Source organism: Marmota monax, unplaced genomic scaffold, assembly GCF_021218885.2.
Source record: "Marmota monax isolate L192 unplaced genomic scaffold, Marmota_monax_Labrador192_F-V1.1 WCK01_AAM20220418_F8-fsc00023, whole genome shotgun sequence".
Taxonomy (NCBI): Eukaryota; Metazoa; Chordata; class Mammalia; order Rodentia; family Sciuridae; genus Marmota; species Marmota monax.
In genome coordinates, this window is record NW_026692907.1 from 10,306,097 (window position 1) to 10,322,998 (window position 16,902).

At 42.3% G+C, this 16,902-nt stretch overlaps 1 protein-coding gene across 1 annotated transcript; it reads left to right on the forward strand.

Moving 5' to 3' along the window:
- The first annotated feature begins 10,772 nt into the window (after window positions 1-10,772).
- L1td1 (LINE1 type transposase domain containing 1) lies at window positions 10,773-14,847 on the forward strand. The gene is made up of 3 exons (XM_058581439.1): window positions 10,773-11,859; window positions 13,194-13,477; window positions 13,583-14,847. The coding sequence occupies exons 1-3, from the start codon at window positions 10,867-10,869 to the stop codon at window positions 14,487-14,489; spliced, it is 2,184 nt and encodes a 727-aa protein (XP_058437422.1). The 5' UTR covers window positions 10,773-10,866; the 3' UTR covers window positions 14,490-14,847.
- Window positions 14,848-16,902: the final 2,055 nt, after the last annotated feature.

Consider the following 16,902-nt stretch of genomic DNA (forward strand, 5'->3'; position numbering starts at 1 on the left):
GATCGAACTCGGGCCGCACGCATGCCAGACGAGCGCGCTACCCCTTGAGCCACATCCCCAACCCATGGTTTTTATTTATTGATTTATTTTTAAATGGACATACATGTTTTCTCTTCCTGCTCCTCCCTAATCTCATCCCCCTCCCTATTCTCAGAAAAACAGGATTCCTGGACAGTTAGTTTTCTGTCCCTGAGCACACACCCAGCACAGAAACAAAGTAATCCAGACTTTGGGGATGGTCCCAGAAGATCTCAGAAATTACTGTCTCCCAAATTATACTGGATTACAATTGGAGACAGAAGAGTTGGAATGTAGGGGCTGGGGATGTGGCTCAAGTGGTAGCGCGCTTGCCTGGCATGTGTGTGGCCCAGGTTCGATCCTCAGCACCATATACAAACAAAGATGTTGTGTCCGCCGATAACTAAAAAATGAATATTAAAAAATTCTCTCTCTCTTTCTCTCTCTCTCCCCCCCACCTCCCTCTCTCTTTAAAAAAAAAAAAGAAGACTTGGAATGTAGACTTTGAATCACCTCTTTTCTTTTTTTAATCTTTTTTTCAGTTGTAGATGGACACTGTGTCATCAGGCAAGGCAGGCATTGACCAAAGTTGGCAGATTTAAAAAGGCCGCTGAACGTGGCTTTATTCAAGATATCACTCCCAGGCGGAACTCATCAGACCCACAGAGTGGACAGGAGAAGGGTCTGAGGAGAAACATCCTGGGAGCTTGACAGGACTGGACTTTTATGGGGCTTACAGCAGGAAGGGAAGGGCTTGGGACAGGAAAAGGTGTTTTTACTGTCCCTTGAACCAATGGAGTTGGTTGGGGGAGCTGGCTGAGCTCCAGGATTGGCCAGGGGTCCTACTAATTGACAGGAGTTTCCCTGATCACCTGATTGTTTCTTTCCTGAGCCTGCTGCTTTGTTTTAAGTCATGGCCACCGACCTGAGGGACACAACATCATTATTTTATTCATTTATTCTTATGCAGTGCTGAGGATGGAACCAGTGCTTCGTGCATGCTAGGTGAGCATTCCACCACTGAGCCTCAGCCCCAGCGCCTGAATCACCTCTTTAAAAGCCCCCTGCTCCCCTTGATGGGCAGAATCCTCTTTTGCTACCAAAGCAACAAAACTTCTTTTTCCTTTTTCTCAAAAGTGTATCCTCTTCGGGGATTTGGGCAAAACTTTCAGTCACATCAGTATCTCAGAAGGCTGAGAGAGCCCCAAGTTTGAGGTCAGCCTGGGTAATTTGGGAAGACCCTGTCTCAAAAGAAAAAGTAAAAATAAAAAAGACTGAGGATATAGCTCAGTAGTAAAGTACCCTTGGGTTCAACCCCTAGTACAAAACAAACAAACAAACAAACAAAAAAATCAATGATGCTAAGATGAAAAGCAAACACCAGTTGTTTTTTTTTTTCCTTAGTTGTAGTTGGACACAATACATTTATTTTATTTATTTATTTTTATGTGTCGCTGAGGACCGAACCCAGGGCCTTGCATGTGATAGGCAAGCACTCTCCCTTTGAGCCACAACCGCTGCCCTGTTTTTAATTATTTTTAAATTTTATTTATTTAGTTATTCCCATTTTATTGCTTGGGTGAATTCAGGGCCTTGCACATGCTAAGCATGTGCTCTAGCAGTGAGCTGCACCTCCAGGTTCCAACATCAGGTTCTTTTTGGGCTTGATCAGAGGTTGTTGCCTAGTTTCTGTGATGATGAGGTATAGCATCAAGGAATTTGAAATCACTGATGACCACAGAGCTGGGAAAATTGTGAATTCACAAGCAGGTTAAACAGTTGGGGAGTCCTCAGCTCCATTGATGTGCAACTCAAAGATCTAGAAAACCAGAATAATGTGTTCCCATCCTGTCAGGTTGGCTTCACTGTACTGATAATTTCAGGGGAAACATGAAGAAGCAAAAGGAAAACATAAGATGGGGAAACCCTGGACTCTTTCTAGGGATGCATTATATACCAAACCAAAACATTTCCTCTGTTTTTTTTTTTTTTTTTTTTGATACTGGGATTGGACCTAGGGGCACTCAACCACTGAGCTTCATCTGCAGAACTTTTTAAAATTTTATTTAGAGATAGGGTCTCGCTAATTTGTTTAGGGCCTCGCTATTGCTGAGGCTGGCTTTGAATTCTTGGTGCTCCTGTGTCTGCCTTCTTAGCCACTGGGATTACAGGCATGTGGGAGACCAGGCCCAGCTGGCCTAGAACTCTTGATCCTCCTGAGCCATTGGAATTACAGGCCTCTGTCACAGTGGCTGGCAAAACAAAGGTTTCAATGGACAAACTATTAAAAAAAAACAAAACTGTTACCAAAAGCTCAGTCCTTGTCCCCATTGATGCCAATCAAATAACAAAGACACAGTTTGAGAAAAAGGAAAAAGAAGGTTGATTGTTTTACTAGCAAAGGAGAAACACAGGGGGCTGCTGTCCCAAAGGCTGTGCTTCTGCCCATCAGCAGGAACAGGAGGCTTTTACAGAGGGGATTCAGAGAAAATGAAATTAGGGAGGAGAGATCAGGAAGGAGGTGAGGGGTTAGGAAAGAGAAGATGAGAGAATTTCAATGAAAAGAAGATCAGGGGTGAGAACATCAGGAAGAAGTTTAGGGAAAAGAAGATGAGGGAGGAGAAGATCAGGGAGATGAAGACTGGGGAAAAGAAAAACAAATGAAGTTTCAAAGCCACAAGGGATATAGTCAAAGCACCAAGTGAACCTCTGTTACAAAACTATTCACACCTTTTCCTTCTGGAGGGGTCAGTGTGTCCCACAGACAGCACACTGCAATTTGAAGACCTCTACTCTAAGGAGCCATCACCCCAATTGCAGCCTACCCCCCAGCCAGCTGGCTGTATTCGAGGTGCACCATAAACAGGCTGATCCTCTATTAAACCAGAGAGGTTGCCTCAATGTTTATAGAGGGACTGAGGGGAAGCCAGACCGGTTGGGGGTTATTTCAGTGATCAGAGGGAAGATGGGCTTGGACATGGTTGGTGCATAGGAGCTGGATGGAAGTGGATTTAGAAAATGGATGCACTCTGGGATTAAAGAAAACAGAAATCTTGAGTGGGCTGAGCATTAGGCACAGGGAGGTGCTTTTTTAAATTATTGTTTTTATTTTATTGGTACCGGAGATTGACCCAAGGGGCACTTTACCACTGAGCTCCATCCTGTGGCCCTTTTATTTATTTATTTATTTATTTTGAGACAGGGTCTCACTAAATCCCTAGGCTGGCCTAAAACACATCATCTTCCTGTCTTGGCCTCCAGAGTCGCTGGGACTACAGGTGTGCGGCCACGGGAACAGGTGCCTTTGCCAAGACACCTGTCTGGAGTCAGGATAGGTGAGGTGGAGATGCTCAGTGGCAGGCTTAGGGAGAGACTCTAGGGAGGGGCCTTGGCTGGCATGGGATTTGGGGGAGGGCTGGGAATGCAGATCGATAGGGGGTTGGACCTAAAAATTTGAAAATCCTCAGGAGGGGAGGAGCCAAGGAAGAGGTGAGCAATAAAACAGCCTTGGCCGAGACAGTCTCCCACCTTTGTTCCCTGCTCACCACTGTGCTGGCGATCTCCTCCCAGGTAAGCCTGGCCCAGGAGCAGGCCCCGCAGCAGTTGGGCCCTCTTGCTTCTTGCCCTGCTTCATTCCCTATGGGTTGTGGGGTGCTAGGAAACAGCTTTTGTTAAATCTCCTCCATTTCCAAAGTGGGGATAGTAAACTAGCAGGGCCTTGAGAAGAAAGTGAAGCATGTGAAGAGGTCTATACAGTTCCTATCTATAAAAAGTTGGTGCGGTGGGGGGTGAGAACTTAATAGTGTCTTTTTCAGGAGCAGTGTAATAGCTAGAGCTGGTTTTCCACCTTCTCCATTGCCCATGGGGGAACTTGAACTTTTCTTTTTTTGCACTGGGGGTTGAACCTTTGGGCACCCGACTATTCCCAACCCAATTTTATATTTTGGGACAGGGTTTCCCTGAGCTGCTTAGCACCTCGCTATTGCTGAGGCTGGCTTTGAACTCTCTATCCTCCTGCCCCAGCCTTCTGTGCCTCTGGGATTACAGGCATGCACCAAGGGTTTGGGGACTGGACAGTGGCGGGCAGGTCTGCAGGGTGGGGGAGTCCGCGGTGGGGGAAGGGTATCTTAGAGTGAATCAGGTGAAGTGACCCTTTACAATCTCAGGAGTTCTAGATTAGATCTTTAGTGCTGAGCATGGTGGTATACACTTGTAATCCCTGGGATTTGGAAGGCTGATGCAAGGGAATCAAAAGTTGAAGCCAGCCTCAAGCATTTAGTGAGATCCTGTCTCAAAAAATGAAAGGGTGGTGTGCGGTGGTGCATGCCTGTAATCCCAGCATCCGGGGAGGCTGAGAGAGGAGGCTCAGCAAACTTGAGGCACTAAGCAACTCAGTGAGACCCTGTCTATAAATTAAATACAAAGTAGTGCTGGGGATGTGTGGCTCAGTGTTCAAGTGCCCCTGAGTTTAATCCCTTGGTTTCCTCACCCTAAAAAAAGGCAGGCGGTGGGAGCTGAGGATGTGTGTCAATAATGGAGAACTCCAAGCTCCTTGCCAAAATAATATATAAAAGGAGTTTAGCTTGGGACTGGGATTGTGGCTAAGAGGGAGAGCATGAGGCACTGGGCTTTGATCATCAGTACCACATAAATATATTCTGTCCACTTATAAAAACTCAGTCTAGATACCAAATTTATAACTATTAAATGTAAATTCCAGATCAATTAACAAAAATAAACATGATCAGTGATCATTTTCCCACCCAAGATCCTAGCTACTCTGAATTCTACCCACAGGCACTCTGGGTGGAGAGTCCCTAGGAAAGCAAGGTAAAACAGGCTGAAGCAAAATTGCTTGTCAGGTCCCAATGATAGCCTTTAAAAGAGGTTAGCATTATAGACCTAAGTGACTGAAAAACTAAGCTTTATTTTATTTATTTTTTTAATATTTATTTTTTAGTTATCAGCAGACACAACATCTCCGTTTGTATGTGGTGCTGAGGATTGAACCCGGGCCACACGCATGCCAGGCAAGCGCACTACCGCTTGAGCCACATCCCCAGCCCCTAAGCTTTATTTTTAAGCTCATTTTCTTAGTACTATGCAATAAGAGGCAGTATGCTTAGGAAGAACACAGTCCATTTAGCAATTCACAGGCCTGGGGCCTTAGGGCTGGGTGGGTTGGTGAATTCTCCCTAGTCTTTTTTTTAGATGTTGATGAACCTTTATTTTCTTGTATGCAGTGCTCAGAATAAAACCCAGTGCCCAAGGTCACACACCTGCTAGGCAAGATCTCTACCAGTGAGCCACAAGCCCCGCCCCTCCTGCTAGTTTTAGGAATGGGAAAAGGAAATGTTGACAATTTGCATTTCCTTGGCTTGTGGCCTCCCTCTTTTCATGTGTTTATCAGCTATTTGTTTGTCATTAAGGTAAAAGCCTTCAAAATAGGCCCCTCCTTTTTTTTTTTTTCCTGACAATTTAATGAAATTCCTTTAGGCTCTGGCCTCAGTAGTCACTCAGTTTGGTGGGCTATTACTTATGGGGTGCAGGTTAAGAGAATAAAGTAGAGTGCCAACTTCAGTTCTAGTTAATGAGTCTCCTTCCTTGGGTCAGGGGCCTTTGACATTTTTAAATGACTTCATATGTTTCTTATGATTTTCTCCTTTCTTGCTAGTTGGGGTTTTGTTCTGATTCTGAGGCCAGGTGCTTGAAAACCTTTTAGTCTCTACAGATCTCTTCTCCTTGCTGTGCACTCTTCCAAGTTTGGACATTTTGGTGCCTTTGTTCCAAGTCAGCAGTGGGTATGTGGGTAATTTCCAGTTTTTCTCTCATGGTACTTGTGGCTTTTGCAGGACACATTACCCTGAAAAGTGTGTGTTGGGTGACAGGGCCTCTGTGAGGTTAATTACCCTAAGATCTAACAATGCCTGGGGTCCTTTGAAATGCAGCAAGGGCGGGCTTTTGCCCCAGTACTGGCTGCAGGGGCTTTCAAATACAGGGATGTGGGTTTTTCTGTGTTATTTAGGGGAGTGAGTTTAGGGGATTGAACCCAGGGTCTTGGGCATGCTAGGCAAGTACTCTACCACTGAACCCTGGCTCCAGGAAACTTATTTTTTGGTACCAGAGATTGAACCCAAATCCAGAGGTGCTTTTAACCACTGAACCACATCCCTACCCCTTTGTATTTTTTACTCTGAGACAGCCTGGGTAAATTCTGAGGCTGGCTTTGAGTTCCTGAATCCCCAGAATGACAGCCAGGTGCCCTGCACCCAGCTCTAGGAAACTTTTGATTTGCATTCCCTGAATAATAAAATTGAGCATCATTTCATATTTATGCTCTGTGGCTTTTGTGTATATGTTTACAAAGAACATGACTGCAGTATATATTTTTTCTGCCACTTTTTTTTTTTTTAAGCTTGGGATTGAACCCAGGTGCCTTTTACCACCAATCTACATCCCCAGCCATTTTTTTTTCTTTTGAGAACAGGTCTCACTGAGTTGCTGAGGGTCTCACTGAGTTACTGAGGCTGGCCTTGAACCTTTAGCCCTCCTGCCTCAGCTTTAGCTGGGATTACAGACATGCCCCTCTGGCATAGTCATCTGTTTGTGTATAAATCTGTGTATATATACACACAGATTTCATATTATTTATCTTAAATTTGGAGGGGAGCAGAAGTGTTTCAGTTTTTTTTTTTTTTTTTCAGATTTTGGAATAAATCATGTGTGTCTATGTGTGTATAAAATGAGATACGAAATGTAATGATGTGAAGGTTTTCACTGGCTTCTGGTTGGTGCTCAATAACCTCTGCATTTTGGAGCATCTCAGATTTAGGATTTTGATTATGGAATGCTCAAACTACATATATACAAAATAATGTGCAAGTTTTAGTTATATAATTGGTGTGTCATAGATATTATATAGAATTACATGATGTGTACAAACTGTCATTGGATTAAGTTTTGTCTTATCAGAGGTCATTGTTTTCTAGTCACAACACCCTCAGTATTCAAAACCTTGTTTCTGGGTTTGAGTACTGGGGATTGAAGCTAGGAGTGCTTAATCACTAAATTACTGAGGCTGGCCTTCAACTTGGGAGCCTGCTATACCCTGGTGACTCTGGGGTAGTAGGTGCATGCCACTAGGCCCTACAAGACATTCTTTTGTTGTTGTAGATGGACACAATGCTTTTTATTTTTATGTGGTGCTGAGGATGAACCCAGTGCCTCACAAGTGCTAGGTAAGCACTCTGTCATTGAGCTACATATTCCTAAACAATTATATTCTCCAGCTAGTGAAATTAATATTCCTTGATATCAGTTAATACTCTGTCCATCCAAAATCTCTGCTGCTTTATAATTTTTCTATTCTGAAGAATAAACAAATATTACAATGCATTTGGAACATTCTGCTAAGTCCACAAGTGTATGGCTGTCACCAGACACATGTAAAAACTGTTGTTCTTTTTCAACAGATTTTTTGATAAGTTTTTTAAGCCTGGGAGTTTATCAAAATGAAGACAATTTTTAAAAAGTAAGGGACACACACAAAAAATTGGTCTATTCCAATTAGTATCCAAATAAGGCACACACGTTGCATATAATGAGTTCTGTTATTGTGAGCTAGAGAAGGCCTCTCTCTTGCCTGGGTGTGAGTTTTCAAGTCCTGTACAAGGCTCTGTGTTGTGGGTTGTTGTGGCTGCTTCCTCATTTGTGCACCACTCCTGGTGCTGGGTTGTCCTTAGTTTACTTCATTAAGAAGGTGATTTGTTTTGCAACCAGTTTGTCTGTTTTAGGTTGTCCGACAATTCCACATTCCCTTTGTCCCCCAGCTCCTAGCAATCACTTGTGTGTCTATGAATTTGACTACTATGGGAGCCTAGCTCAAATGGACTATTTCTTAGTTTGGGCCTACTTTACTTAGCTTCTATTCAGATTTCTCTATGTTGTATTCTTTGTCTGAATTTCCTTTAAGGCTGGGTGATGTTCCACAGCATGTATATGCTGATCCTTATCCACCTATTCACCCATGGTTAGGTATGTAGGTTATTTACCTCTGGCTGCTGTAAATAATGATGTTATGCTATGGACTAGGAGCCAGGAACAGTGGAGCCTACTTGTAATATCAGCAACTCAGGAGGCTCAGGCAGTAGGATTCCAAATTTGAGGCCAGCCTTACCAACTTAGGTTGTAAGAAATCTAATGAAACCCTTGTATCCACCTCCCATCCATTGCCCTGCAAAAAAATAAAATGAAATGAAAATTTAAAAGGGCTTGGGATGTAGCTCAGTGGTAGAGCACTCCTGGGTTCAATCTTCCCCCCCCCCTGCAAAAAAAGATTATGGTCCAACAAACATGACTGTATAAATACCCATATGAGGCCCTGGTTTTCTTTGGGGCATATACACAGAAGTAGAATTGATGGCTCTTATGTAACTATATTTACTGGGACATGTTGATTATACACAGTAGTGCGATGCATCATTCCATATTTGTATATGCACAGAACATTGTGATTAATCTCATCCCCCAGTACCTTCCCTGTTCTCCCTTCCCCATGCTCTTGCTCGTTCTACTGATTTCCCTTCTTCTATTACTAATCAGTTTATGATAATTATATAGGAAAGTGGGGTTTATTGTGACATATATGCACATGGCCATGGCATAATTTGGTCAGTTTTGCTCCCTGGTACTTACCCATGCCTCCCTCCTCTCCTCCTGATTCCCTTCCTCTATTGATGGTCTGCCTTCTATTTTAGTGAGATCTTTTAATTCTTCTTTCTTTCTCTCTCGCTTCCACCTGAGGGAAAACATACAGGCATGTGCACCATGCCCAATTTCCCTGGCCTTTTTGTTTTATTTTGAGGCAGGGTCTTGCTAAATTTCCCAGACTGGCCTCAGACTTGAGATCCTCTTGCCTCAGCCTCCCACATAGCTGGGATTATAGGGGTGTGTCATGGCACCCAACTATTTGTTTTGAGATGGCAGGTCTCTGTTGCCCAGGTTTGTCTGGAGCCTGTGGGCTCAAATATTCATCCCACCTCAGCCTCCCTAGCAGCTGGGGTCACAGGCACAAAGGGCTACATACCTAGTTAATTCCTACCACTTTTGATAATTAACTCTGTTCTCCATTCCATAAACCACTGAATCCCTGCAAGGCAGTGGATTGAACCAGGGCAGTGTGCATGCTAGGCAAGCACTCTACCAACTGAGCTATTTCCCCAGCCCAATGATGTGATTTTAAAGCAGTTTGGGGATTGTAAGCAGTGGTGAACTGGACTGATAAGACTTGAGTACCCCACCAGGCCACAGAGAGGAAGAGGATGGGATACATGTCTACTGTCAATGGAGCCAGCTGTTGTACTGTGCTTTTCCTCCCTTGTGTCTGTTAGCTCCTGATTGAGGAATGGAGTGACTTCTTGCTCAGGTCAGGCATTTGTACGATATGGTGTATACAATGGTTAAAACCAAAAAGGTGGGCTGGAGGTATAGCTCAGTGGTGGAGTGGTTGCCTAGCATATGTGAGGCACTGGGTTTGATTCTGAGCACCATATATAAATAAATAAAGTTCTATCCACAACTCACACACTCTCTCTCTCTCTCTCTCTCTCTCTCTCTCTCTCTCTATATATATATATATATATATATATATATATATACACAAACACACACACACACACACACACACATATACACAACCTAACTGAGGCTCCTTAAGCAAAGATATGTCCTGCAGGAGGTAGGAAGAGGGGTGTGGTTTACTTCTGCATTGATATATTAATATTTGTACTCTGAAAAAAATAATATTCTTCATTGATGCTGGGGGTGAACCCAGGGGCATTGAACCACTAAGCCATATCCCTATCCTTTTTTCTTTTTGACATTTATTTTTTAGTGGTAGGTGGACACAATACCTTTATTTTAACGAGGTGTTGAGGATGGAACTCAGTGCCTGAGGCATGCTAATCTAGTGCTCTACCTCTGAGCCACAGCCCCAACCCCCTATCCCTTTATAATGGCTATGATGTTATAAGCCTCTAGCCTCAGCTTCCTAAGTAGCTGAGATTTGAGGTTGACACCACCACATACAGTTTGTCAGTTGATTTTTGAGGAATGGTCCTAATGTTATCAATCTCTGTAATTAAAAAGACTTCTCTTCCTTGGTTTTGTGCAAGATTCCACTCAGGTTGGTATGGGACATTGTTAAAAATGTTTGTTTTAGTTAATTTGTTTGATTCTCGTTATGCAGAATGTAAACTGAAAAAATAATACTATGGGAAATCAACTAGTTCCATTATTTTTAGTTATCAGCTGTCAGGCTCATCTGTTTTTCCTCCTATGCTGGGGAATGAACCCAGGGCCTTGCATATGCTACATGTGTATGGTGCCACTGAGCTACATCCCCCACACTTTCTATATATGTATTTTTTTGGGACAGGATCTTGTGAAATTGCTCAGGCTGACCTTAAACTTGTGATCTTCAAGTTCCTGAGGAGCCTCAAGTTCCCCAGCTTTCTGAGTAACTGAAATTATAGTATATGCTACCACACCCAAAGTGTAAATGGGTTTTAATGATCATACACAAATTGTGAATACTGATTTTCCTCATTTTATTGTTCATATGCCCATCTCATTAGTCGTACTCTTCTAATTTTTATGGAGTACTCATACTTCATCTAATTCATATTACTGAGTTTCTCAGTGAAATTCATTGGTAAATAATTTTTCATTTTTTTATATTTCAGGTGAGAGTTTTTTGAGGATTCTAGATTCCTGGAGACTAGCCAGTGTGCAAGAACCAAAATTACTCTTCAAAAGGGAAAACAATACGATCTGGACAACATAGACATAATGTCGCCTGTACAGTCAAAAATGTCTAGACTTGCAAAGGAACAGGAAAAATCCACCTGTGTCAAAAGAAATCAGCTAAGAGGAACTGATGAGGAGCTACCTCGGATGTTAGATTTCAAGTACAAAGATCATTTATCAACAACTATTGTGGAGAAATTTAAGGTCTTGTTGCAAATGCAGAACGTGATGTTTTTTGAGATGAGGGAAACCCTGAGAAAAGAACTAAAGGAAATGCTGGCAAAAAGTAAGGTATCTGAAACAAAAGATACAGAGCACGATGGTAGCAGGGAAGAGTGGCAGGAAGCGAAAGATTTAGCTTCACAAAAAACAGAGTTTGTGGAACAAGAAGAAAAAAATTCTAAATTCACTGAGTGTACTGAAAACTTAACTTTTAGAAAGGGGGAAATATATGAGCCAAGTTGTAAATGGGACAAAGCCAAGACGTCCACTAGCAATCAAGGGAAGGAATTTTCCCAGAATGAGCCCCAAAGTTACCAAGCCATTGGAGGGATGGCAGAAGCCTCAGAAATGAACGACACATGTAGAAATGGCAGTCACCACATACGACTGCCCGACAAAGAGAAGCCAAAGCATAGGGAGGGTAGAGCAGTAAAAGCAATGGAAGAAGAAAACCACCAGAGCCTCAGTAACAAAGAGAAGACCATCAAAGCATCAAGAGAAGAAGAAACTCTGATGGATGAAGGAGACGTGCTCACCCTGGCTGCAGACCCTCTGGCATTAGCCACCTTGGAAGTCAGTAAGCAGTGGGGCGACATCTTCAACATTTTGAGAGAAAATGGCTTTGGACCTGAGTTTCAGTGTGAGGTCCAACTAGCATTTAAATGTGATGGTGAGATGAAGACGTTTTCAGACCTGCAAAGTTTACGACAATTTACCAGCCAAAACCCTGTCATAGGAGAATTACTGAACCCTGTTCTCCGACAGAAGGAAAAACCAAAACAAGGAGGAGGATGTGGGATCCCCAAAAAAGGGGTAAGCATATTAATATGTCAAGTTATGTGCAAAGCAGAAGTAGTAGTTGGTGCAGTTATTCTGGAGAAAATCAGTGTTGTGGGTTTTTTTGTTTTGTTTTTGTGGTGCTGGGCAGTGAACCCAGGGCCTTGCACAGACGAGGTAAGCACTCTACCAACTGAGCTATATTCCACAGCACGGAAAATCAGTTTTTATGAGACAGTTCCATTAAAGAAAGCATGACATTAAAAATAATGACTTAGTCATTTTCTTTACAAATTTTATTTACATTTACTTATTTGTAGTGCTGAGAATTGAGCCCAGGAGTATTTTACCACCGAGTTACATCCACAATTTTTTTTTTTTTTTTTTTTAGAGAGAGAGAGGGATTTTTTTTTAATAATTTTTTTTTTTTTTTTTTTTACTTTTCAGTGGACACAACATCTTTATTTTTTTTTTAATTTTTATGTGGTGCTGGGGATCTAACTCAGCGCCTCACGCATGCCAGGTGAGCACAGCACTGCTTGAGCCACATCCCCAGCCCCCAACATTTTTTTTTTGTTTTTTTAAGTTTTTAATTTTTTTTTTTTAATGTGGTGTGAGGCTCAAACCCAGTGCCTCACACTTGCTAGACAAGCACTCCACAACTGAGCCACATCCCCAGCCCTTTTATTTTTTAATATTTGTATTTTTTTAGTTTTAGGTGGAAATATTATTTTGTTTTTATGTGATGCTGAGGATTGTACCCAGTGCCCCATGCATGCTAGGTGAGTGCTCTTCCACTGAGCCCCAGCCCGAGCCCTCCCAGCCCTTTTTGTATTTTCTTTAGAGGCAGATTCTCCATGAGTTGCTTAGGCCTCAGCTTTTGCTGATGCTGGCTTTGAACTCACATCCTCCTGTGTCAGTCTCCTGAGTTGCTATGACTATGGTTACAAGATCTTATTACAATAACAGACAAGTGATGAAAATAAATTGTCAATTAGTGTCCTTTATGTACAAATCATCAAGGGATAGGGATGTAGAAGGTCGAAGGTATACATAAAGACATCATGAAAATTTGTTGCCAGTACTACTAAAGAATTTATGAATGTTGGACTAATCATAGAGACACTTGCCTTGCTTGGGAACTAGGCCTTCACAAACATGTAATTACTACAAGGCCCTGGGTTTGATCCTCAGCACCAAAAAAAAAAAAAAAAAAAGAAGAAGAAGAAGAAGAAGAAGAAATATTGAAGCAGTTCTCCCAGTACTTGCTCTTTTTCAAAGTGGTAGTCATGGTAAATTTAGAGAGTGAAGTGAAAATTTTAATTCTGTAAGAGACATACATTTTACAAAACTTTTCTTTTGACTTTCAGGGTAAAGCTCTAGTAAATTCAAAACATGAACCTGGAGGAACAGCAAATGATGGCTTGCATTCCTTATTCATCAAAGAGGTAAAAGTCACTACACCAGAAGTGAAGAACTTAGAGACTCGAGAGGAAGAGTTTTCTGAGAGGAAGGGTAAAGGAATCCCTACCTTTGAGGTGACAGGAGAAGACTCAGAGAGTGAAGAGGACAACACCTCTTATGTGAGGGCAGAAGAGGAAGAAGGGGCCTGTGCCATGGATGAGGAGGAATGGTGGGAGGAGGAGGAGGAGTGGTGGGAGGAGGAGGAGGAGTTGTGGGAGGAGGAGGAGGAGGGCGAAGATGACTCAATATTATGTGAGAAAGGGGACTCAACCTGTTGCCTTGTTTCTGCAACAAGTGTGATGGGAAAGATGGGAGCTGATGGAGAGATTATGGTGTTCTGTAAGGTACTAAATTCTGAGAATGAGGAGAAAGAGGAAGTAGGAGGGTTTTTTATGGGCAAGACTCTTCAAACACAAACATCCAAAGAGGCAGATCTAATCCAGGAAACAGAAACAAACTATAGAACAACTGTGATCGGTGTCCTCAGAGAGATGGGAGAAGAGATTGGAAAAATGAAAAAATGCCTTCCAGATATCTTGGAAACTGAGAATACAATAGATGATCTGAGGAGTAGAATAGACATCCTTGAAGAAAGACTTTGCAATCTAGATGATGAGATGAAAAAATTGTCTAAGAATACCATACAGATGGCCAAGCAGATAATTAATAAAGAAACTCTAAGGGAGAGGGAGGATCGATTCAGAAGTGCCAACATCCGTTTGATTGGAATCCCAGAAAAAGAGAGTGAAGAGAATGAAGCAGAGGACATAGTACAGGAAATAATTGAAGAAAATTTTCCAGAGCTTTGGGATTCTAGTTTGGGGATAGTGAGGGCACACCGGATCCCCAGCATGATTGACAAAAACAGACTCACTCCTAGGCACATCTTAGTGAAGTTTTTGAATTGTAGTGATAAAGAGAAAATCCTAAAGGCTTCTAGAGAGAAAAAAGAAATCACCTACAGAGGCACAAGAATCCGACTGACAGCCGACTTATCACTGGGTACCCTGGATGCAAGAAGTCAATGGAGCAATATCATAAAAGTGCTTCAGGAGAAAGGCTTTCACCCTAGAATCCTGTATCCAGCCAAATTGGCATTTGATTTCCAGGGTCAAACAAAGGTATTTTTTGATATGGAAGAATTTTGGAAGTTTATTTCTTGTGTACCAACTTTGAAAGAATTATTGGAGAAAACAACGTAGGTGGCTGCAACTTACACTCTCCTCACCCCAACAGATACAGAAAATCGATGAATACAACATGTCCAGAAGAGTGGGAGCTAACTGTTTATTTGGGGTTGAGGGGAAAGGAGTGGTATTACCCAGATGTTACAAAGGTTAAAGGGCATACTTTAAAAATTTAATGGTAGTCATTGTATTTTGCCTAGGGTGAAGATTCTGTATTACTGAGCGGGGGAGGAAGGAATCTGTCCATGGAACAGATGGGGAAAGTAATAGAAATGTATAGGAGAAAGGTGGCAGGGTGTATTAGAAAGAAAAATTGCAAATGCTGAATGTATGGGGAAGAATATTTCATAATTTTATCATTCTGTAGTGAATCTGCTTTTTCCATTTGAATATACTCAATTTGCTATTAAAAGTTTTACCTTTTCCAATGTACTTTGTCCTTACTGTATGTAGTTGAATAGTTTTTGAATTTTACTGCTTAACTCCATACCGATCAACTCTCTTCCCTGTGTTTTCAATAGTTGTGCTTTTGTTGTTTGCATTACTAGTGTTTGAAGCCAGGATCTTGCCCATGCGAGAAAATCTCTCTACCATTGAAGTTGCAGCCCCACTCCTGATGCAGATCTTAGAAAATGAGAAACCACAGAGGGTTAAGGCATTTGGTCCTGGTAAACAGTTGGGAAGATGGGCCCCTTAGTCAGAGTTGCCCCATTACCTTTCCACTTTGCCTTGACAGCTTTACAGAATTCCCACACACTTTTAAAAAACTTCTTATGGGAAGTTTTAAAAAACAAATGTCCTGCATACTACTCAGCCTGCTTCATAGTAACATCTTCAATATCGAGTGTGACATTGTTAACTAGATGATTAGGTTTCTTTGGCCACTATAAGAAATTAATAAAATTGGAAATAGAAATTGACTCTCAGGTTTGAGGGCCAGAAGTGCAGCATCACTATCATGTGACTGAAATCACTATTATAGGCTTCAGGGAGAATGTGTTCTTACTCTTCCAGCTTTAGGTGACTGCTGGCATCCCTTGGCTTTTGGTCAGATGCCAAGTTACTGCTGTTTGCCCTTGTCACCCCAAGGTTATTCTTCCCAGAGGCAGCAACTCTGTCCCTCTCATAAGGATACTTGCAATTGCATTTAAAGCCTATGCAGATGATTCAGTATTTGGTCAAGTTTGCAAAGTCTCTTTTGCCACATAAGTAGTAAGTTCAGGGTCTCAAAATGTGGGCTGGATTCCTCCCCCTCCAAAACTATGGATTGAACTATGGGATTCTCTGACTGAGCTACACCTCCAGCTCTTTTTTATTTTATTTAAGTTGCTGAAACTGGCCTCAGTTTGTGAGCCTCCTGCCTCAGTCTGCCCGCTGGGTGTTTTGAAGAAGAGTATGGCTTGGGACCTACAGGCTGTGGGAGATGATAAAATGCTGACAAAGCCACCCTTCACACATCTCTAGTCATCCTCTGAAAGCTGAAGGGGTGGGTGGTTATACATAAAATAGTATCCCTCCTCCCAACTCTTAAGTCCCTTGGAATCTCAAGGAGACATTGAAAGTTGGTGTGATTCAGTTAATTGAGATGAGGTCATACTAGATTAATTGTCCTTAAGCCAATCACTGGTGTCCTTGAAAGATACACAAGAGTATGTCAAGGTGGGGTTGCTTGGAGTGATAGTTCCACAAGCCAAGGGACACCCTGTATGCCCAGCAACCAGCAAAAGCTAAAGGGCAAGGAAGGATTCTTGTGTTACTCTGTGACCATGATCTACTAGCAAGTACCCTGACCTCCCTCCAGACTGAACATTCAGGCAACTGGGTATCCCAATCTCTCTGTGAAGGTGTGGGGTGAAGTGTGTGGAGACTCATACTTACTGTTACCTTCAGAGCTTAGCAAACTATGGGTTTTATTACAATGCCCTTCTTTAAAAAAAAAAATGTATACACAGTGGCTGGGGGAGTAACAGTGGTAGAACACCTGCTTAGCCGGCACACATGCAAACGGCTCCACCCTGGGACATAAGGTAGAGGACAAACTTTCCTTTTCTCATCTATAATTTATTTGGGGGGTGAGTTACTGGGAATTAAACCTAGGGATGCTTTACTACTGAGCAACACCCAACACTTTTTACTTCTTTATTTTGAGACATTCTCATTAAGATGCTTAGGTCTTGCTAAGTCACTGAGGCCGGACTGTGATCCTCCTGTCTCAGCCTTCCAAGCTGCTGGGATTACAGGTGTGCACCCCTGAGCCCAGCCACACATAATTTTTGCTTACTGGCCTTGTAGACTAAAAAGCATGACCTTAAATGCCATTGCATATTATTTGTAAACCAATCTGCTACTATTGTACCTGTGGGCTGTTTCTTCATTGGAGACAGCCTGGGAGGACCCAGGAAGTGAGAAGGTGGTGTCAGCTGAGCCT

Coding starts and splice junctions, on each gene's coding strand:
- L1td1 (XM_058581439.1), top strand. CDS start 10,867: ATGTCGCCTGTACAGTCAAAAATGTCTAGACTTGCAAAGGAACAGGAA. Junction 11,860..13,193: donor GTGGGATCCCCAAAAAAGGG/GTAAGCATATTA, acceptor TTTGACTTTCAG/GGTAAAGCTCTAGTAAATTC. Junction 13,478..13,582: donor TGGGAGGAGGAGGAGGAGTG/GTGGGAGGAGGA, acceptor TTCTGCAACAAG/TGTGATGGGAAAGATGGGAG.